The 20667-nt window shown below is 42.3% G+C and overlaps 1 protein-coding gene across 1 annotated transcript in view; it reads right to left on the bottom strand.

The window, feature by feature from the left end:
- The window catches only part of POLQ (DNA polymerase theta), a 165006-nt gene that overhangs the window by 36823 nt on the left and 107516 nt on the right, over window positions 1–20667 (bottom strand). Inside the window, exons 21-25 of the mRNA XM_063128417.1 lie at window positions 17284–17421; window positions 15765–15939; window positions 13959–14088; window positions 13277–13392; window positions 11191–11375 (exon numbers count right to left, since the gene is read on the bottom strand). Of these exons, the coding sequence (XP_062984487.1) occupies window positions 11191–11375; window positions 13277–13392; window positions 13959–14088; window positions 15765–15939; window positions 17284–17421 (744 nt within the window). The remainder of the gene's footprint in view (window positions 1–11190; window positions 11376–13276; window positions 13393–13958; window positions 14089–15764; window positions 15940–17283; window positions 17422–20667) is intronic.

Below are 20667 nucleotides of genomic sequence, written 5' to 3'. Positions count from 1 at the left end.
AGAGATTGAGAACAGTGAGAAAGCAAGACAGATTATGTGACTGCACCCTGTAAATGCCCATTCCCAGCAGTCCAATAGGAAAGGGGTGAAAAAGACCAAAAACTAGATACCACTTAGGGTACAATGTAATTTCCACCTGGAGGTCCACTTTGTCCTGATGTCTCAATGCACAGTTTCCTGGACCACCATATAGAGGAAAGACAACTAGAACAGTGATGAAATGGGAAAAGGAGTGGAAATACTGGTGACCGTATCTCTGTTAATAGTCACATAGAGATAAGTGCAATGCTTAAGATATCTTTAATATAATGAACATGAAAGCTATTCTGTATAATTCAAATGAATCTGAACTATATAGTGTTACATAAAACCAACAATAAAAGCAATAAAACCAAACCCGTTTCGACCATGTAAGGTCTTCTTCAGTGGTATAATACAATATATATATATATATATATATATATATATATATATATATATATATACACACACACACACACACACATGAAATGCAAAAAAATATTTTTGAATCGTCTTAGCCTGAAAGTCAAAAGAATACAAGGTATTTGTTTTGAAGACAAAACCCCCAGTTGGCCTAAACAAGGAGATCAATTGGATGGCTATGCACTAATTCTAATTACTATAACTTTGGGTTGGCTTATCTACACTTTATTTGAATTTCTACTGGTGATACCTTCTTATCTAGAAGCTCTATTGATTATCTTGCTATACATGTCTTTTGAATCTGCAATTCAATTGATGATGCTTGCCTGTAGGGTCAAATAATTGACCTAAGTAATGTTTTTGGCAGTTACAGTCTATATTACAATGAGCCTCATCCATTTATCTATTATGAATGTCTTCTTTAGTTTTAGTAAGCACCACAATTAACCTTAATTTACCACATCTGGGTTCGAACTGTCTCCAGCACCACATAAGGACTCAGGCAGCTTAGCATTCTGTTTCTGCTACAAGCTGTAAACTTCTGGCTCTAACACTAGTATGAATGTAGCTAATGCCATATTCTTTTGACTTTCAGGCTAAGACGATTCAAAAATATTCTTTTTTGCATTTTATGTGTGTATATATATATTGTATTATACCACTGAAGAAGACCTTACATGGTCGAAACGGGTTTGGTTTTATTGCTTTTATTGTTGCTTTTATGTAACACTATATAGTTCAGATTAATTTGAATTATACAGAATAGCTTTTGTGCTCTTTGTATTGAGCATTGCACTTATCTCTATGTGACTATTGACAGAGATACGGTCACCAGTATTTCCACCCCTTTTCCCATTTCACTGCCTTAACTGCAAGGAGTCAGGATAAGTTTTTTTGCTTATTTGACGAAAACTAGAACAGCCATTTTAAAATAACAGATGCAATTTGCAGTTTAGGTAAATGTGCTTCATGCTGGCACTAGGACTTGATCTGAGGGATATAAATTCCATACATTCCATACATCCTGGAAAAACTGGGCCCAAAGGGGAGGGCTGTATCCCAAGGCAAGGGAGGTATGATCCCTCCCTGATCCCGGGATGCCCTGTGCATCATCTGGACACACAGGGAAGATCCCGGGGTTCGCGCTGGAATATAGCCTGGTCTAGCTAAGACCTCAGTGACACAGGGACAGGTGAGTTTAGCAATAGGGCAAGGAGGTCAAGGTGATTGATCCTTCCCCGTTCTGACAGTAAACAAACAGGATAAGAAACAGCTATGAAGGGAGAAAATCAGCAGGGGTGCGGGGGGGGGGGGGGCATCCAGGGCGTGTCACTTGCTTATAACTGCCTGCTTGCTGGACAGAAGTCATGGGCATGGGGCTCAATGCAATGCACTCCTGGCTTCCAGGGAATGAGTTTGTTCCCTTGAGACCAAGGTAGTTGAACTGGAAAAGCTGCAAAAGGCAGAGACCTTCAGAGACATGATAGTGGCATCCCACTCCTTTGGTGACAACTCTTCTATTGTCATGGAGAACGAGAACCACAGGAAAGGAGGACATCACTCTAAACAATAGCAAAACAATCCCTTAGAAGGGATCGTTTCTTTGGGGGCTGAACAGATATCCTTCTGAGTCGGAAATATGCCTTTGGAGACTGGGGGGCTCATGACTGTGGGAGTTTAGATCATTAGAGACATAGGTAGCTGGGTCTGTAACAGGCTGGTAGATTGCTTACATGGTGTGAGGGTTGCAGATATCACACATCCTAGCCTAAAAGACAGTGCCAGGTTGAAGTCAGCAGTCATGGTGCATTTTGGCACCACTGACAAATAGTCGGGACGCCAGAGACGATCCATCAAGCCCACCAGCTTCTGTGTCTTATCTCCGATCTCTGATTAGACCAGATTCCTTCTTATTCTTATTCTTATTCTTATTATTATTATTTCCGGCTTTTGTCCAATGCTGGGCCTCAAAATTTAAAACATATACACTATATTCTTTCAGACGCCAGGTAAAGACCTTTTTATTCTCTCAGTATTTTAACAGTTTATCACTTTAATTTTAACTTTGTTGTTTTAAATTTGTATTTTAAATTTGTATTTCTGTACTGCTGCTGATTTTATCTTGGTTGTGTTTTATATTGTATTTTATATCATGTCTTTATACTGTTTGTTTTATATTCTGAATGGTTTTTAATTTGTGTGAACCTCCCAGAGAGCTTTGGCTATTGAGCGGTATTAAAATGAAATACATACATACATTTAAAACCTAAAAATAGAAATATACTGAGTTAAAAATATATTAAATAAATTCCAATATTAAAACATTTAAACATTTAAAACAACAATTTAAAAGTCCTTGACACAGACAGAAGTCCCAATTATTCACCAAAGGTCTGCCGGAACAAAAGTCTTTGCCAGCCCTCCTAAAACACATCAAGGAGGAAGCTAGCCTAGCTTCCCTGGGACAGCCACTGAGAAACCGTGGCTATGGCCGTGGCTAGACCAGGCCTATATCCCAGGATCATCCCTGTGCATCTAAATGATACACAGGGGATCCAAGGAGCAGGCAGGGACGGCCCCTCCATTTGCCTGGGATAATCCTTAGTTCTAGCAAAGGCCTATGTAGCCACAATTAGGAATAGTTCACACAACACACTAAGTCATGCTTCACATGATATGCTAAGTCATAATGTTTAGCTCAAAAAGCTTAATCACCGTGGCTTAGCGTGTCATTTGAACAGAGTCATTGTGGTTTTTAATTTCATGTTATTAGGCTTCTTGCCAGGGGGCAGGGGGTCTTTTGTTAAATGATTGGATCAAGCTGCAAAATTGATTTCACTCTACAGTTTCAGGCTAGTTTCCATGAGCATCTTCTTGCAGAAAGGAGTCATGCAGAGATGGAGAAATTTAAAATTTATTTGTATATACGTTATAAGTTGAGTTTACTGCTTAAACGCCAGTTCAACCCATTGCTCCTAGGTAATTGCAAGAAGGCAGTGACCACAGGGGAGACAACAAAAATAGGCTGTATGCGTCTGAGAAATGACTGGAATAAAGGCAACATCTTTCAATGTTAAAGGGCTAGGGTGAATTACGAAACATTGAAAGGATCATTAAGCAAAATAAACCCATATGCACATACAAGAAACACATCATAAAAAACAAATTATTCTATTTTCCAGGCATGGAGGAAGTATTTGTGGCCATGGGTTCCTTAATTCAAGAGGAGGTGCAACAATTCTACACAGAAAGTTGACTTTGAAATACTGGATGTGAAGGAAGATATAAGCAGATGATACTTATTTTTCATGGGTCTGCTGGGGATAGAAAAGTTAGTACAAGGAGCAATTTGCTGTCCCAATGTGGATCAGGCTAATTTTTTGCGCAGCATGTTGATACTATTAGATAAATTTAAGTTTGAGATAAGGGCAATTTGATTGCTGTACTCTGGACACTTCAGGGAAAATAAACAGAGGCAGGATGCAGGTGGGGGCAAGTGTAAAACCCACAATTCTCTTAAACATCATTAAAAACTTTAATTTGGTAGAATTATGGCGATGCAAATAGGGACAGATGAATACATTTCTATAAAATTTATGCTGATTATTTCGTTCCACATATGGTAAAACTATTTAATGCTGTAATGAAGTCCCCCAATCCTGGCAAATATTCAGCATTACAGAAAGGGCCTTGAACTAGCAGACTCACGCTGTCCAATCACGTTATTAAATCATGACATAAAATATTCACTAGTGTTGTTGCTGAAAAGCTTGGTGACATAAAGCCCCATATTATATAGTCTCCGATCAAATTGGTTTTATTAGAAGAAGCAAAAGTGTACATCCAATTAGGAGATTATTAAATATATATTTTTTCATTGTAAGAACAAAAGCAATATCCCAGAACATCACTAGATACCACCACAGCCTTTGACATGTTAGAACAAAGTTTTATTTTTGAATTAAGCAAGAAAATGTTGGGGGGACGAAATAATTAACTGCTTAAATCAATTATACTCCCCAAATCAGGAAAGAGTCAGAACAAATGGCTCGGACTGCCTTGGAAGCCAAATCATCAGGGGCACCAGCCAAGGTTGCCCATTATCAACTTTATTGTTTGTCCTTTCTGTTCAAACCCTTGCCAGCTTATTATTATTATTATTATTATTATTTATTTATATAGCACCATCAATGTACATGGTGCTGTACAGAGTAAAACAATAAATAGCATCTGACATTCCTCATTGATAGAAGGCGTTTGGGTTAATTCACACATAAACTAGATTAATATGTTCACAGATTATTTTGTTTTGAAGTGGGCTAAACCAATGGCCAGTTCAGAAAAGGCAATGCAGTTGGTGAAGGTATATGGAAAGGCATCAGGGCTGCAGATCCTATAAGTCAAATAGTCTATATTGCCTAACGCTCAGCCTTGGAGGAAAGTTTAGAGATTTCTACTGGAATCAAAAATTATTTATTTATTTATTTATTTATTACATTTTTATACCGCCCAATAGCCAAAGCTCTCTGGGCAGTTCACAAAAATTAAAACCATCATAAAACAACCAACATGTTAAAAGCATAATTACAAAATACAGTATAAAAAGCACAACCAGGATAAATTGATATAAGATTAAAATAGAGTTAGAATATTAAAATTTAAATTTAAGTTAAAATTAAGTGTTAAAATACTGAGAGAATAAAAAGGTCTTCAGCTAGCGACGAAAGGAGTACAGTGTAGGCGCCAGGCGGACCTCTCTGGGGAGCTCATTCCACAACCGGGGTGCCACAGCGGAGAAAGCCCTCCTCCTAGTAGCCACCTGCCTCACTTCCTTAGAATGGTGGGCCAAATTAAATATGAGGCAGAGGGAAAAATAACAGCAATTAAAATGAAATTGTTATCTAAGATGACCTTCCTTTTTCAAACATTACTGGATGCCATACATGAGTAGAGATTAAATGGCAAAAAATATTTCTGAATGTTGTTTTCAATAATAAAAGCCCAGATTCAATACTAATGTCCTAAACACAGAAGGCAAGAAAAGGAAGTTGATTGATTGAGGATATTCAGCTTCCCTCTTTTGACTTTTCGTTGTTTATTAAAAATGTTTAAAGGAGAGAGAGAGAGAGAGAGAGAGAGAGCTTCTCAAAAATGAGGACTGAAAGCTGAAAGGGAAAACCAAGGGGATCAAACCTCTCCAGAATACATCTGGGTTATTCAAACCCACAATAATAGATGTTCAGCTAGAATGAAGACAGGAAACAGGACAGGAAGGGCAGCACCAAGTCCAAGAGGTCACCAACATGGTTAATGAGCAAAGTCAAGGAAGCTATTAGAGCAATGAGGGCTTCCTTTGGAAAGTAGAATTCTGGTCAAGATGAGAGCAAAAAGAGACACAGACTTGCACGAAGGAAATGCAAGCAGGCCGAGGAAAATCGCCTATTACAACCCAAGATGAGCTGTTCCATCTGCTCTGCCCTGCCCTCCCTGTGTCCTGAGAAACCTCATAAAGGGCCAGGAAGTTGCTTCAGCTGTCCTTTGGCATTTTTACTGATTATTTTCTTCTTTTGGAAATTAGGAAGGGTGTCTTTGGGCTATTTCTTTTAGTTTTAAATAGTCATTGTTGCTTTAAACTTGTAATTCATTGTACTGCCTGCAAGGTTGTGTTTATATATTTTTCTGATATGGTAAGTATTTTAGGTTCTTGTTCAGACCCTTTGGAACAAGACTATCCAGCTGCAGATCCAGAACATCTCTATTCCATGAAGAAGTTCGGCATTTGGTTCATGTAATTTTTCCATCACCCAGAAACATTTTTTTTCAACAAGATGGGTGTTGGTGATGGGGATACGAGATGTTTTGTTGCGTATATTAGTAAAATATTGATTCATGTGTTTCTTGAATGGACTTTGGGCCTGGCCAACATATATTTTGCATCTGATTGTGTATCCCAAACATGCACTGCTAATAAGTTGAAAAATGTTGAATATTATAAATTTTATTATCTACTGTATTAATGAAACCTGGCCATATTTCTGGTATATTTTAGGGTTGTGCACAATCACCGTGATTTGACTGGGAGGCTGATTTGGAGCTTTCAAATCTGGGCGTTTTGGGCCTGGGCTGACTCTCTTTGGATTCAGTTCTGAATCTGAAGCATGGGTCCCAGGCATTTACAGCCACCGTAGTTTGCAACACTAGCTGGTTGGTACAGCTCGAGGATGTTGACAAGGTGCTTGGACAGGTCCGCGTAACCACCTCTGTACTGGATCCTTGCCTCTCTTGGCTAATAAAAGCTAGTAGGGATGGAACAGCTGGCTGGGCCAAGGAAGTGATTAATGCCTCTCTGCGAGAGGGAGTGGTCCCAGACTGTCTGAAAGAGGCGGTAGTGAGACCACTCCTGAAGAAAACTTCCTTGGACCCGGAAAATCTTAGTAACTACAGGCCGGTAGCAAATGTTCCATTCCTGGGCAAGGTCCTTGAGCGGGTGGTTGCGGGACAGCTCCAGACACTCTTGGATGAGACTGATTATCTGGATCCATTTCAGTCGGGTTTCAGGCCTGGTTTTGGCACAGAAACAGCCTTGGTCGCCCTGTATGATGACCTATGTCGGGAGAAAGACAGGGGGAGTGTGACTCTGTTGATTCTCCTTGATCTCTTAGCGGCTTTCGATACCATCAACCATGGTATCCTTCTGGAACGTCTGGCTGAGTTGGAAGTGGGATGCACTGCATTCCAGTGGTTCCGCTCCTACTTGGTGGGCTGGCTCCAGAAGGTGGTGCTTGGGGAACATTGCTCAGCCCCATGGACTCTTCAGTCTTGTCCCCCATGCTGTTAACATGTACATGAAACTGTTGTCATCCAGAGTTTTCGAGTGCGTTGTCATCAATACGCTGATGACACGCAGCTCTACTTCTCCTTTTCATCTTTATCAGGTGAGTTTGTGGATGTGCTGAACCACCTGGCAGCGACAATGGACTGGATGAGAGCTAATAAACTTAAACTCAATCCAGATAAGACTGAGATGCTGCTGGTGGGTGGTTCTTCTGACCGGATGGGGGCGTTCAACCGGTTCTGGATGGGGTTGCACTCCCTCTGAAGGAGCAGGTTCATAGCTTGGGAGTTCTCCTAGAACCATCTCTGTCACATGAGGCTCAGGTGGCCTTGGTGGCATGGAGTGCTTTCTACCAACTCCAGTTGGTGGCTCAGCTACGTCCCTATCTGGACAGGGATAACGTAGCTTCAGTTGTCCATACTCTGTTAACCTCCAAATTAGATTACTGCAATGCCCTCTACATGGGGCAGCCTTTGAAGATGGTTCAGAAGCTGCAGCTTGTGCAAAATGCAGCGGCCAGATTGATAGCTGGTACAGGGAGGTTTGAGCATGACACTGGTTCTAGCCTGCTTGCATTGGCTGCCTATATGTTTCTGAGCCCAATTCAAGGTGCTGGTTTTAACCTATAAAGCCCTACATGGATTGGGACCACAATACCTGATGGAACACCTCTCCCGACATGAACCTACCTGTACACTGTGCTCAACATCTAAGGTCCTGCTCCAAATGCCTACTCTGAGGGAAGCTCGGACCATGGCAACAAGAGAGAGGGCCTTTTCAGTGGTTGCCCCCCGACTGTGGAATGATCTCCCTGATGAGGCTCGCCTGGCGCCAACACTGTTATCTTTCAGGCGCCAGGTCAAGACTTTTCTCTTCTCCCAGGCATTTAACAGCATTTAACAACGCTGTTTGTTTTCTAACAGACCCCAGAACTGTTGTTTTTAAATGGATACTGTTGTTTTTATGTTTCTGATGATTCTTAAATTTTGTATACTTTTTAAAATGTTTACTGTTTTAACTTTTGTAAACCGTCCAGAGAGCTTCAGCTATGTGGCGGTATATAAATGTAATAAATATTTATTACATATTGTAATAATATGTATGTGTTTGGCTGGTGGGCGGGAAAGAAGAACAGAGACTGCTGGGGCTTGCCTCTGCAGTCTCTCCCCTCACCTGGTGGGCGTCAGCTGACCAAGTGCTCCACCCTCTTTCTCCAGGTACATCTGCAGCCTGCCAGAGGCAGCGCCTCGGCGCCGCGCCGAGTGCGGCGCCGAGTGCGCACTTGGCGCCGCACTTTGCGTCGCACATAGGAGCTACCATACTGCTGTACCTGCTGAAGATCTCCAACCAGCCAACCAGCAGCAAATTGTAAAATACATTTTAATTACTTTTTAATATGTGCCTGGGGAGCTCTGGGGGATACGGGGATGCCCACATAACTGTGGTCACGGGTAGGGGGAGGTATGGTGCTAGGGGAGGAACAGGCCAGATGAGGAGAAGAGGGGATAGATTCTTTACAGCTATTCCCTCTTCTGGTTCCTACCCCAACTGGATAGTTCCTGGCGGCCTTATCAGCTTGCTCTCGGGTCTGGTGGTGCTGCTGCTGAATGCCAGGTCAGTCCAGAATAAAATCTCCCTCATCCATGATCTGATTGTGGATGAGGGGGCTGACCTGGTATGCATCACTGAGACCTGGGTGGGTGAACTGGGGGCGGGTTGCTCTCACCCAGCTCTGCCCTCCTGGGTACTCGGTGCAGCACCAGCATAGACTCAAGGGCCGGGGAGGGGGGGTTGCCCTGGTCTATAGGAATACAATCTCCCTCTCTAGGCTTCCTGTTCAGTCGAGTGCTGGTCTGGAGTGTTTGTACTGTGTGTTGGGTACTCGAGACAGATTAGGGATTCTGCTGGTGTACCATCCACCCCGCTGCCCAACAGTCTCCCTGCCTGAGCTGACGGAGGTTGTCTCAGACCTGGTGTTGAGGACCCCCAGGATGGTGGTTCTGGGGGATCTCAACTTCCATGCTGAGGCTGCTGTATCCGGAGCGGCTCAGGACTTCATGGCTGTCATGACAACCATGGGGCTGTCTCAACATGTCATCGGCCCAACACATGCAAAGGGACACACGCTTGATCTGGTTTTCTCGACTGGGCAGGAGGATGGTGATCTGGACGTGGGGGAACTAACATCTACCCCCTTGTCATGGTCAGATCACTTCCTACTGAGGTTTAGACTCTCAGCGGCCTTTCCCCTCTGCAAGGGTGGGGGCCTATTAAAATGGTCCACCCCGGAGGCTAATGGACTCCAATGGATTCCAGAGGGCTCTGGGGGATTTTCCTGCTGATATGGCCGGTGCTCCTGTCGAAGCCCAGGTCGCTCTGTGGAATGCAGAGATGACTCGGGCGGTTGACACGATCGCGCCCAAGCGCCCTCTCCCTCTGAGCAGAGCCCGGTCAGCTCCTTGGTATACACCTGAGCTGAGGGCGATGAAGCAAGAGGGGAGACGGCTAGAACACAGGTGGAGGAAAACTCATGCTGGGTCTGATCGAACACGGGCTAGAGCTCACTATCGAGCCTACTCTGTGGCAAAGAGACAGTTCTTTTCCACCAGCATTGCATCTTCTCAGTGTCGTCCGGCGGAGCTTTTCCGAGTGGTTCGTGGCCTGTTACACTCTGGGCCAGGGCGTGAGATAGTTGAACCCTCGGTAGCACGCTGTGATGAGTTTGCACGGCACTTTGAAGATAATGTTGCTCAGATTCGTCATGAATTGGACACCACACTTAATGCAGCACCACTAGTAGAGGCGTTCAGAGCGCCGTCCGGCTCAGTTTTATTGGATGAGTTTCAGTTATTGAGGCCCGAGGATGTGGACAAGGTGCTTGGCCAAGTCCGGTCGACCACCTGTGTGCTTGACCCTTGACCCTCGTGGCTCATTACATCAAATAAGGAGGGGATCGCCGGCTGGGTCCAGGAGGTTGTAAATGTCTCCTTGAGAGAGGGAGTGGTGCCGGCCTCTTTAAAAGAGGCGGTAATTAGACCACTCCTGAAGAAGCCTAATCTGGACCCGGAGGATGTTAACAACTACAGGCCGGTGGCTAATATCCCTTTCCTGGGCAAGGTGCTTGAGCGGGTGGTTGCAGGACAACTCCAGGCACTCTTGAATGAAACGGATTATCTAGATCCATTTCAATCGGGTTTCAGGCCTGGTTTTGGAATGGAAACTGCCTTGGTCGCCCTGTGGGGTGACCTCTGTCGGGAGAGAGACATGGGGAGTGCGACCCTGTTGGTTCTCCTAGACCTCTCAGCAGCCTTCGATACCATCGACCATGGTATCCTTCTGGATAGGTTGTCTGAGCTGGGAGTTGGAGGTACTGCGTTGCAGTGGTTCCGCTCCTACTTGGATGGCCGATTCCAGAAGGTGGTGCTGGGGGATTATTGCTCTGTGCCGTGGCACCTAAGCCATGATGCTCTTGTCTCAGCATCAAAATCTGGCCTCAGTTCCAAATACATTTTTAGTAGGCCTACTCCATTTTAATTTAATTACTTATTCCATTTATATATAGGCAAAAGTCAAGATTGCTTGCATTTTATCATAAAGCTTACCATTTAAGGGATGTGATACTAAAGAAAAAGGTGAGGCAAGCTTTTGTGGAATACTGGGAATAGAGAAAATGGAAGTGATCCTGCACTCCCTAGGCACAAGTCAAGAAAGGAGTGAAACGATGGATAAAAAGAATGAGGCTTGACCACTTTTTTTTTTAGACAATCATGTGACGAGATCTAAGTTATTTTGAACAGAAAGATGCATAGCTTTTTTTTAGTCCCTGCAGAGAGCTCACACAAACTTATCGAAAGTCGCTTTCATTCAGCTATGTTCAATGTCCCAGGAAGGCTACATATTTTCAAGACTACCTGCTTGGTTTGTTGCCTTAAATCATCCCCAACTGCTTCAGGTTCAATCATCTTCCACTCAGCTGCAATGCTTCTGAACACATCAGTACCATCATTCAAGGCCTGGAGAAGCTGATCATCACAACACAAATGAGCAAGGATTCTCAACTCAAGCTGGGAGTAATCAGCAGCCAAGATCAAGCCACCTAAAGACAATAGAACAAAAATAATTTCTGAATTACTTATTTCCCCTAAGAGTAAAATATGTTTCTTTTAATTGCTGTTCATCCAAATGATCTACATACAAGCATATAGACAGACAGACAGACAAACAAAAGCTGCACTTTCTAATCAAGTGTTACTCAAACTATGAGCCAGGACCCACCAGTGGGTCTCAGCACCCTTCAGTTGAATCTCAGTGCTTCAGACTGATCAGTGCCTCTTAGCTGACCACCCCGTACCATGCCCACTCATAGGGAGATAAGGCAGTGAGAGTTGATAGAGAGCAAGGCTGATATTTTTAATAATAATGTTTAAAAACTGGGAATAAAGAGGGATGGGATAAGAGCACAAACTTGTTATAGGAAGAAGTGGATGTAGAAGCAGCAGGAGGGAGGGAGGGAATAAACTGGAAGTTTGGGAATAGGGTATAAAGTGTGAAAGAAGAAGGAGAGAAGAAATGAGAGGAGATGGTTAAGAAGGCTTTGAGAGGCATGTGGGGAGAGAAGGAAAACAGTTACAATCTTCTCTACTTAGAGCAAGGGTCCCTGGGCACATTTGGAATTTTGAGTGTCATTTCACATATTTAAACTGCAGTGGGTTGTCACGTTATGGTAACCAGGTCTCCTCAATTGGAAAAGATTAGAGAGTGCCACTTAAAACTGACAATTAAACAGGCTTCCGACTGGCCTGAAGACTGTCAAAATAGTTGTGGGTAACAATACCCAACAGGCCACACAACTGTGAAACCACTCAAAGAATTACTGAGTCTAGAATAGGGCAGCTCGCGGCCAGCGGGGAGTCCAGCAGTTCACCCTCTGATACCAAAGGTACTGGCATCAATACCAATGTTGGTATCAACATCTTGATCCCTATAGGGATTGGAGAATTGAGTGTTGGAGGCAGTGATGGAACAGGGACAGGAATCCTGCAAGGAGAAGGTCTCTCAAGTTCTCTACACCTTTTCTTCTTTTGCAGCTCCAGCTGTTTTGGCTTATTAGCCTTTTTTGAAAGCTTTTTCACCCAGTAGCCATGAGAGCCATGCCCAGTGTTGGGGAGGGTCAGACCAGCCCATGGCTAGAGCCGGGGTAGACAGGGGGATATGGATGCCAGAGTATTTGGTCTGGCTAGATCTTCAGAAGAAGTTGAGGTGTCCACAGTGGCTGAAGTTGCCATTTCATGACTTGAGTCGTCCTTTGATTGTCTTGGAGCATCAATGGTCTGTAGCGCTCTTTCCCAGAGAAGGGACTGGAGTCTATCTGCTCTGTGCTTTCTAATTTGTTTAGTGAAAGACATACACTGATGGCAGGTTTCAACTTTATGTCCTTCACCTAAGCAAAGAATACACAGCAAGTGGCTGTCCGTCAGTAGGAGCTTACTCCCACATTTGACGCACTTTCTAAAGGGGGCCTGAATGGACATGCACCCTAGGCGTAAGCGATTCAAGATTGCTTTAGTGGAAAAGGCAGACCAAAACAAACAGGGAAGCAAAACAGATAGAATACTAAGAGTAGAACGGAGAAGGAATAAAAGAAAAAGAAGCTATAAGAATGTCTCAGCTCAATTGAACAACAGAGAAGTCCTTTCAATCGCAGCTGCCACAATGGTAGTCAATGAAGAACTGGGGGATTGGTCAGGAGCCCACTGGAGCATGCGCAGCGGGACGGTGGGGGAGGATTCCTGCCCAAATCATCTCAGATATAGAAGGTTCCCGAAGTTGAGCTCCACGCAGGCATAGAGCCCATGTGTGCGATGCACAGAGACTATGATGAAGAAATTACAGATTTCCAAGCACACTGAACAGAATGATACCATCTTCTAACTAAATTCTTATTAGCAATAATCCTATGTCTATTGAAATGCCAATGGCAATAAATCAAGATGTTACCTGGAAATGGTATAAAGGCATGTCTCATGCTAACAGAAAATGGTATTCCTTTCCTGTTGGATAGCTTTTCAGTCTTATTCTTAGACTCACATGGTAGGATAGAATACTTTCTACCTCTGTAATATATATATTTAAAAAGCTGTCATTTGATTGCTATAAGACACATCAAGTTAAACAACATATCAGAATAAAATCTTTAAATCCAAAAGTTTATATCTGACTGCTGATTGTCACTACTCACTATAGTTTGGATGTAACCAGTCATTTCTAGTAGGTCAAGCGCTGTGGCTTAATTTTTCTATGGGAAAGACCTACATCTGCAGCATCAAGGAAAAGGGTGCGCTATACAAGAGGCCTCAAAGTTTTCTGTCATCAACAGTGACAATGTACAAATGCCATCAATTAAGCAAAAACCATAACATCAGTGAGCAATTTACTTCTGTCAATAGATGGGGGGAAACGGTCTGAGACACAAGCACCATGCTGAGACTAAGCAGGCCTGTGACTGATCACATCAGCTTGAGTTCCATGATAAGAAAAGGGTAGGATATAAATTACTAATAAATACAGACTGTCTTTCAACTGTCATATTCCAAATTTGATATACCCTTGTCTTTTTAGGAATGTGACTAGAAATTAAGATGAGAAAATGGAGAGAGAGAAATGTCCTATACATTTTTACCTGCTTCCTAGAATACTGAACCCCTTCTGTTGTCTTTGGGAAGGAGGGCTTTCTTCAACCAAGATTGGCATTTCAATGTCAAAATCCTTAGGAACATTCTGTATATTTGGTTCTCTGAAGCTTACGCGACCTAAAAGCAAGTATGGGGCAAAGCTAAAAGCATGCAGTTTGTTGCAGTACAACATCGAATGAATATGGAAGCTGAATGAAATCGCAACATATTTAAACCCAAAAGCTGAAAACAAAGTAGAGTTAATCAACAAGCTTTCTACTCTGTGAAATATAGTTCTCTTGAAAACAAAACAAAAATAAAACAAAAAACACCAAGGAAGTCCTTTGTCAGTTTAAAATAATCAGCTTTCTCTAAATGAGAACACTCAATCTGTACATGTTCCAAAATCCCAATTTTTGTATGGAATATACACTGCCAATGGTGACTCATTTAAAGTAGTGTAGGAATAAGGAAAATATTTCCTTTTTTTCCTCTTTTATCTTAGGCTCTCTGCAACTTGCTACCAAATAGTGTTTATATTTCTAATTGGCAGCTTTGGAAGACCTAAAATGTGGACAAGTAGCAGCAAACATGGAGTTTCTGAGTCTAATGTCAGGTGAAGACCAGGAAACATTCCTTCAAGAATGTGGCAGGTGAAAGGTAATGTGACCCCTTCTTGCTTTGGCATGCTGTTTTTCTTCTTCCACATACATCATTTTCTTCCTCTTCCGATGACATGGCCATGTCATGAACAGAACAAAATAGCTGCTTGTTGAAAGTAGTAGCAGCAGAGTGGTTAAAGATCACCATGAGGTCTGAGGTGTCAATCACCCACATGTCAGGAACTGGAGAAGAGGCTGAAGACTAAATGTGTCAGAAGTGCCACCGCTCCTCCATTTGTGCATTTGTCCCTCTTTTGTTTAGTGATTTTAGCAAAGGAGGCACAGTGTTCTCCAAGGGAGAACGTCCAGGAAGAGCAAGTCTCTACTGGGCTTGAGGAAAGGGAAAGCGGGATCCCACTTTCCCCCTCCTTTAGATCCAATCCCTCTCTAGGCTGGTTCATCCTGTCTGAGGGCAGACCCATGCTCTTCTGCCAAAATTGCTGCAATGCTGGGGGAAGAGGCTTGTTAAACTCTCCTTCTCATGGGCTATCATGCTCAGTGAACCACCTGGTTTGTCTTGCTGTCTCCCTTCCTGGGCTAGGCTGATAGGTGGGGGAAGAAGCAGACTTAGGACTGTTGGTGAACACTCTCCTCCCACCCATAGTAGGGGTGGGGGAAGGTTGGGAGAAGACAAGAGATGGCACAGCTTGGACTGCACAGCTGACTATGACAGTCCATGCCTGAATCCCTCACTCCCGTCTTGGTGGGAATGTCTGGTGGGGAGTTATGCTATGAGGTTTTGCAGGCCTGTATTTTAGTTCACATGCTGTTTAATATCTAGAATGAAACCACTTAGTTAGGTCATCTGGAGATTTGGACTGAGTTTTCATCAGTTTGCATAGCCAGCATTGAGGGATCATTGGAGCTGTAGGCCAAAAATATCTGGAAGGCCATAGTTCTGCTTTAATGACACTGTGCAGAGTTTGTAATTTGGCTCAAAGCAAGCAAGACAAGCCTTAGTTTTCATAATTAAATTTGAGTTTCCATAAAAATATGAAAATTCAACAATGAGAAACTTTTCCTGCAACAGTCAAATGACAAAGCCTCAGTTATTCATTATGGCTACATCCTACCTATTTAGTTTCTTTTCAGTCAAAAATCGATCAATCAGCAGAGCTATCTTTTAACATTAAAAAAAACCCCACTTGCTACCTGTAGCACTGTGACTCTGAGAAACAGGATAGATCCTTTCCATTCCTAGTAATGGGTTCAAAACCTTCTCCCTCTGCAGTGGAAATATCACTTTGGTTATTGCATTGGTGATCTTCCTCCATTCTAAAATCAAGCCCGGTAATGGGTGCAATTCCTTCAATTTCTCTAAAACATCCTATGGAAATTAAGAATGGAACAAACCAATGAGTTATTTTTGTGTTCACACTGTGAAGTTTGCACAGCAATAACAAGCCTTCAAAATAAAAAAAACACACACCTTGCAGCTTCAGTCAGGCTAGCATGGTGCCAAGTGTCCTTAGCATGACCACATTGCCATGCTGCTTTGCCGGGCAGGGCAAAAGAGAAGGTAATACAACCATTGTGACGCTTGGGGAAGACAACCCCAGAGAGGTGTGGGGAGGAGAGCTGCTGGGGAGAATGGGCACTAGTCAAACTCTCACGATCCTTCTACCTTTTGGAAAGTGTTTTAGATTGCTGCATTAGTTTTGTAATCTTAATTTAGCTGATTTTAATAGTATGTTATATTTTAATTTTGTATGTCAGCTGCACAGGAAGTCAGCACAGAAATAATGGTAATAAAATAAATTCTCTCTTCCTGGACTCTACCATTGATCCTACGAGCTCATAAAGAACTCTAAGCACGCCTGCCTTCCAACTCTATGGTAGGAAGTCAACAGAGAAAGGGGAGGTCATCCCTCCTTCTATAGAAATCAAAGGAAGATAATTGATGTTGAATCTTTCTTACTTATCAAGAAGAGTTGAGGGACATTAAAATTGTACAAAGTACTTCCTTCATTCAAAGTATCATTAACTTATGGAACTCACTACCACAAGGCAGGATCATAACCACTACTTTAGAAACCTTTAAAAAAAAGGATTGGACAAATTTACAGAGGATAATCTCTATCAACAGCCAAAATGATGGCTAAAATGAGCCTTAGTTAGCAGTCAGATTATCTGATGCTGGGGAAAGAAGGAACATATATGAGAAACCAATTCTCAGAGGTGCTAACAGTAAGAATTTATTGCAGCCCAACAAATTTCAGTCCAGTGAAATCCTTCTTTAGGGACAATCAATCAAATTCTGAAAACAGGGCCAGATCTACACCAAGCAGGATATAACACTTTGAAAACGGTTTGAAAACTGTATATGGAGTGTTTCCTGGGCCCCAATAGTTGTCAATATGGTTATAAACCCTTTTAAAGCAGTAGTGTAGATCCTGCCCAGGCTAAACAGCTCCCAGAAATCATGACTGTGGCCCTGTTCAGAAGACACCTTAAACCACGCTTTAACCACAGTGAATAAGGCTTTTTGCCTTATTCATGGTGGTTACTGTCATGGTTTAAGGTGCCTTCTGAACAGGGCCTATCTCTGGTGCAAGATTCTGGCAGATAAGAGAGAACATACGCTAAAAGCAATTACTGATCAGAATACACGGTAGTACTTCTAGAGTTTCTTCTGAGGCAAAAGGTTATTTTCAGAAAGTTAGCATCGTACCTTGGTTGTACTGAACTGTTTGCCCAATCTGATCCTGTTTCCATTTACTGTTGCCCTTCCAGTGTAACCTAATGTTTTCTTGCCCCTTTGCACTTTCGGATCTACACCGGATGGCAACTTCTGCTCTATAAACAACACCTGAAGGAAGTCATAATGTCAGTCAGTTGCATCTTATTTCACTGCACAAGGACCAATTCCATTTATTTATTACATTTCTATACTGCCCAATAGCTGAAACTCTCTGGGCAGTTCACAACAATTAAAACTACAAGATACATAATAAAATACGACATAAAATGTAAAAGTTTAAAACTACAGTATAAAAGTACAAACCAAAACAAGCCTAACAGGAATGTAAACATTTAAAACACAGTAACAGATTGAAAACAAGAGCTTTTATTGGGTTTAAGCTCCCCTCCTCCAACAGCTACTTCATTCAAGGATGAAGTAGGGCCCATGCCTAATTCCTACATCACTGGCTGGGTTCACACAACATGACAACAAACACTCACAGTTGAGTATGGGTTGAATGTGAGTTGTCAGTGAACTATGGGTTATCGATGAAATGTGGGTTGTTGTATTGTGTGAATCTAGCTATGCTAAGAAACCATGGTTCATTAAGCATGAACAACCCATAAAGAGAACCCATGGCTTGTTGTTGGGTTGTGAACTTCATAGCACAGCTGAATTCACACAGCACAACGACCCATTGATTCAACAACAACCTATACTCAACCTTGAGTGTGGGTTGTTGTGTTGTGTAAACCCAGTCACAGCAATTCAGCAACCAATGCTTTAATAGTCTCTTCTCTCTGGGAAGTACAGGACTACTTCTGCTATGCCATAAATCTCCAATTTACTGACACTGGATCACTGTTTTTTACTGATTCTGTTTGGACCAGATCATTAAAAAGCTAATTAAGAAAAATACTAAGCAGGGCTCAGTCCTGGGCCCAGTGCTCTTCAACATTTATATTAATGATTTGGACAAGGAGCTGCAGGGAATGTTTATAAAATGTGCAGATGATACAAAATTGGGTGGGATAGCTAATACCCTGGAAGACAGAAACAAACTTCAAAGTGATCTTGATAGGCTGGAGTGCTGGGCCGAAAACAACAGAATGAAATTTAATAGGGATAAATGCCAAGTTCTACATCTAGGAAAAGGAAACAAATGCACAGTTACAAGATGGGGGGCACTTGGCTAAGTGAAGGAGAAGGATCTTGGAATTGTTGTAGATCACAAGCTGGATATGAGCCAACAGTGTGATATGGCTGCAAAAAAATATGCTATTTTGGGCTGCATTAATAAAAGTATAGCTTCCAAATCGTACGAGGTACTGGTTCTCCTCTATTAGGCACTGCTTAGGCCTCATCTTGAGTACTGCATCCAGTTCTGGGCACCACACATCAAGGAGGATGCAGACAAGCTGGAGCATGTTCAGAGGAGGACAAGGATGTTCAGGTGTCTGGAAACAAAGCCCTATGAAGAGAGACTGAAAGAACTGGGCATGTTTAGCCTGGAGAAGAGAAGATTGAGGGGAGACATGATAGCACTCTTCAAATACTTCAAAGGTTGTCACACAGAGGAGGGCCAGGATCTCTTCTCGATCCTCCCAGAGTGCAGGACAAGGCATAATGGGTTGAAGTTACAGGAAGCCAGATTCTAGCTGAACATCAGAAAAACTTCCTGACTTTTAGAGCAGTACAACAATGGAACCAGTTTCTGAGGGAGGTTGTGGGCTCTCCCACACTAAAGGCCTTCAAAAGGCAGCTGGACAACCATCTGTCAGGGATGCTTTAAGGTGGATTCCTGCATTGATCAGGGAGTTGGACTCGATGGCCTTGTAAACCCCTTCCAACTCTGCTATTCTATGATTCTATAAGAACCAACAGTTAAATAGAGTCTTGATTTCTAATCTATAGAAAACTCTTAAGATCCACTTTAATTATACAAATATCGCAGTTAAAGCGTTTTATAATGATAAGAAAGAAGAAACATGTTTTGGAGTAATTAGGCTAGCAAGAGCACTACAGTACCCTACCCAACCTTATCCCCCACCAAAGAGAAAATACACAAAAAGAAACAACCAAGCATAACCATTGGCAGCTTGAATCACTGATTCAAGATATGGTTCAAACAAAGACTTTAAAAGTCACACACCATCACAATCCTAACTGGTGCTTCTAACAGCAGTGGTTCTCTACTTTAACTTTATATAGAGTTTTCATCACTGAATAGACAAAGGACAGAACAACACCAAACTGTAGCTACAGAACACAATGGCAAATGGCTGCTTCGGGTTTTCCAGAAGTTCAGACTGTGTCTCACTGTATCTTTTCCTATCTCTTATAATACTCTTATAAACCAGTTGGTTACCCACAAACACAGTTCATGGAGAAAAATCAAATCTAGTAAAAGATTTAACTAAACTTTGACTGGCTTACATTTAACTGTAGGTGTCTCTTAACGTTGAGGGTTTTACAGGTTAATACACCTTTGGATTCTATCTGGAAACTGATTGGAAATCAGTGTACTTAGCTCCACTTTGTATTCTGAGGACTGTATTCTGGACCAGGTACAGTTTTGAACACTCACATAGAGAATATTAGAATAATTCTGGCAAAAAGTCAACAGAACATGTATCAAAATGACCTATCCCCTATTCCCTAAAAGGGTACAATTAAAGTAGATCAAAGCACTTATCAAAGGCACTTATCACAGATGCCACCTGAATCCTAAACAGCAGAACTGGGTGCAGAAGAACTCCAAAATTGCAAATGTGATCCTGCCCAAAACAAGGTATCCGCCTACTGTTAGTTAATCTGGACCGCCTACCATCACCATTTCTATTTTATCTGGACCAGTTGATTCCCAACAAACACAGTTCGTGGAGAAAAAAACAAATCTAACAAAACATTTGTCAGGGATGCTTTAGGGTGGATTCTATTCTATGATTTAATTTAACTAAAGGTGTTCTGAGACTTAATGTTTTTTGTTAAATATAACAGCTGGAGACTTTCCTTCGGAGCAATGAAAAGAATTTAAACAGCCAATATCTATACCCTACCACTTTACATGTTCAACACACTTAGAAATAACTATATGTTGAGAACAGTCTCTCATCAGGGGATCAGCACCCTTGCCTGTTGAAGAGGAGCAGCAACTGCATTCCAGTCAAAGGCCAGATCTACACCAAGCAGGATATAACACTATGGAAGTGGTATGAAAGCACTATGTGGTATGTATCAATCGTCCCCAACAGTTGTCAGTGCCCTTCAATACTGCTATAAAGCAGTAGTGTGGCTCCTTCCTTTTATATACCACTTTCATAGTAGAATATCCTGCTTGGTGTAGATGACCCCAAAGTCTCATTGATTATT

Source organism: Elgaria multicarinata, chromosome 6 (genome assembly GCF_023053635.1).
Source record: "Elgaria multicarinata webbii isolate HBS135686 ecotype San Diego chromosome 6, rElgMul1.1.pri, whole genome shotgun sequence".
Classification (NCBI taxonomy): Eukaryota; Metazoa; Chordata; class Lepidosauria; order Squamata; family Anguidae; genus Elgaria; species Elgaria multicarinata.
The sequence above is the reverse complement of the archived record's forward strand: the minus strand, read 5'-3'. Positions and strand labels throughout refer to the sequence as shown.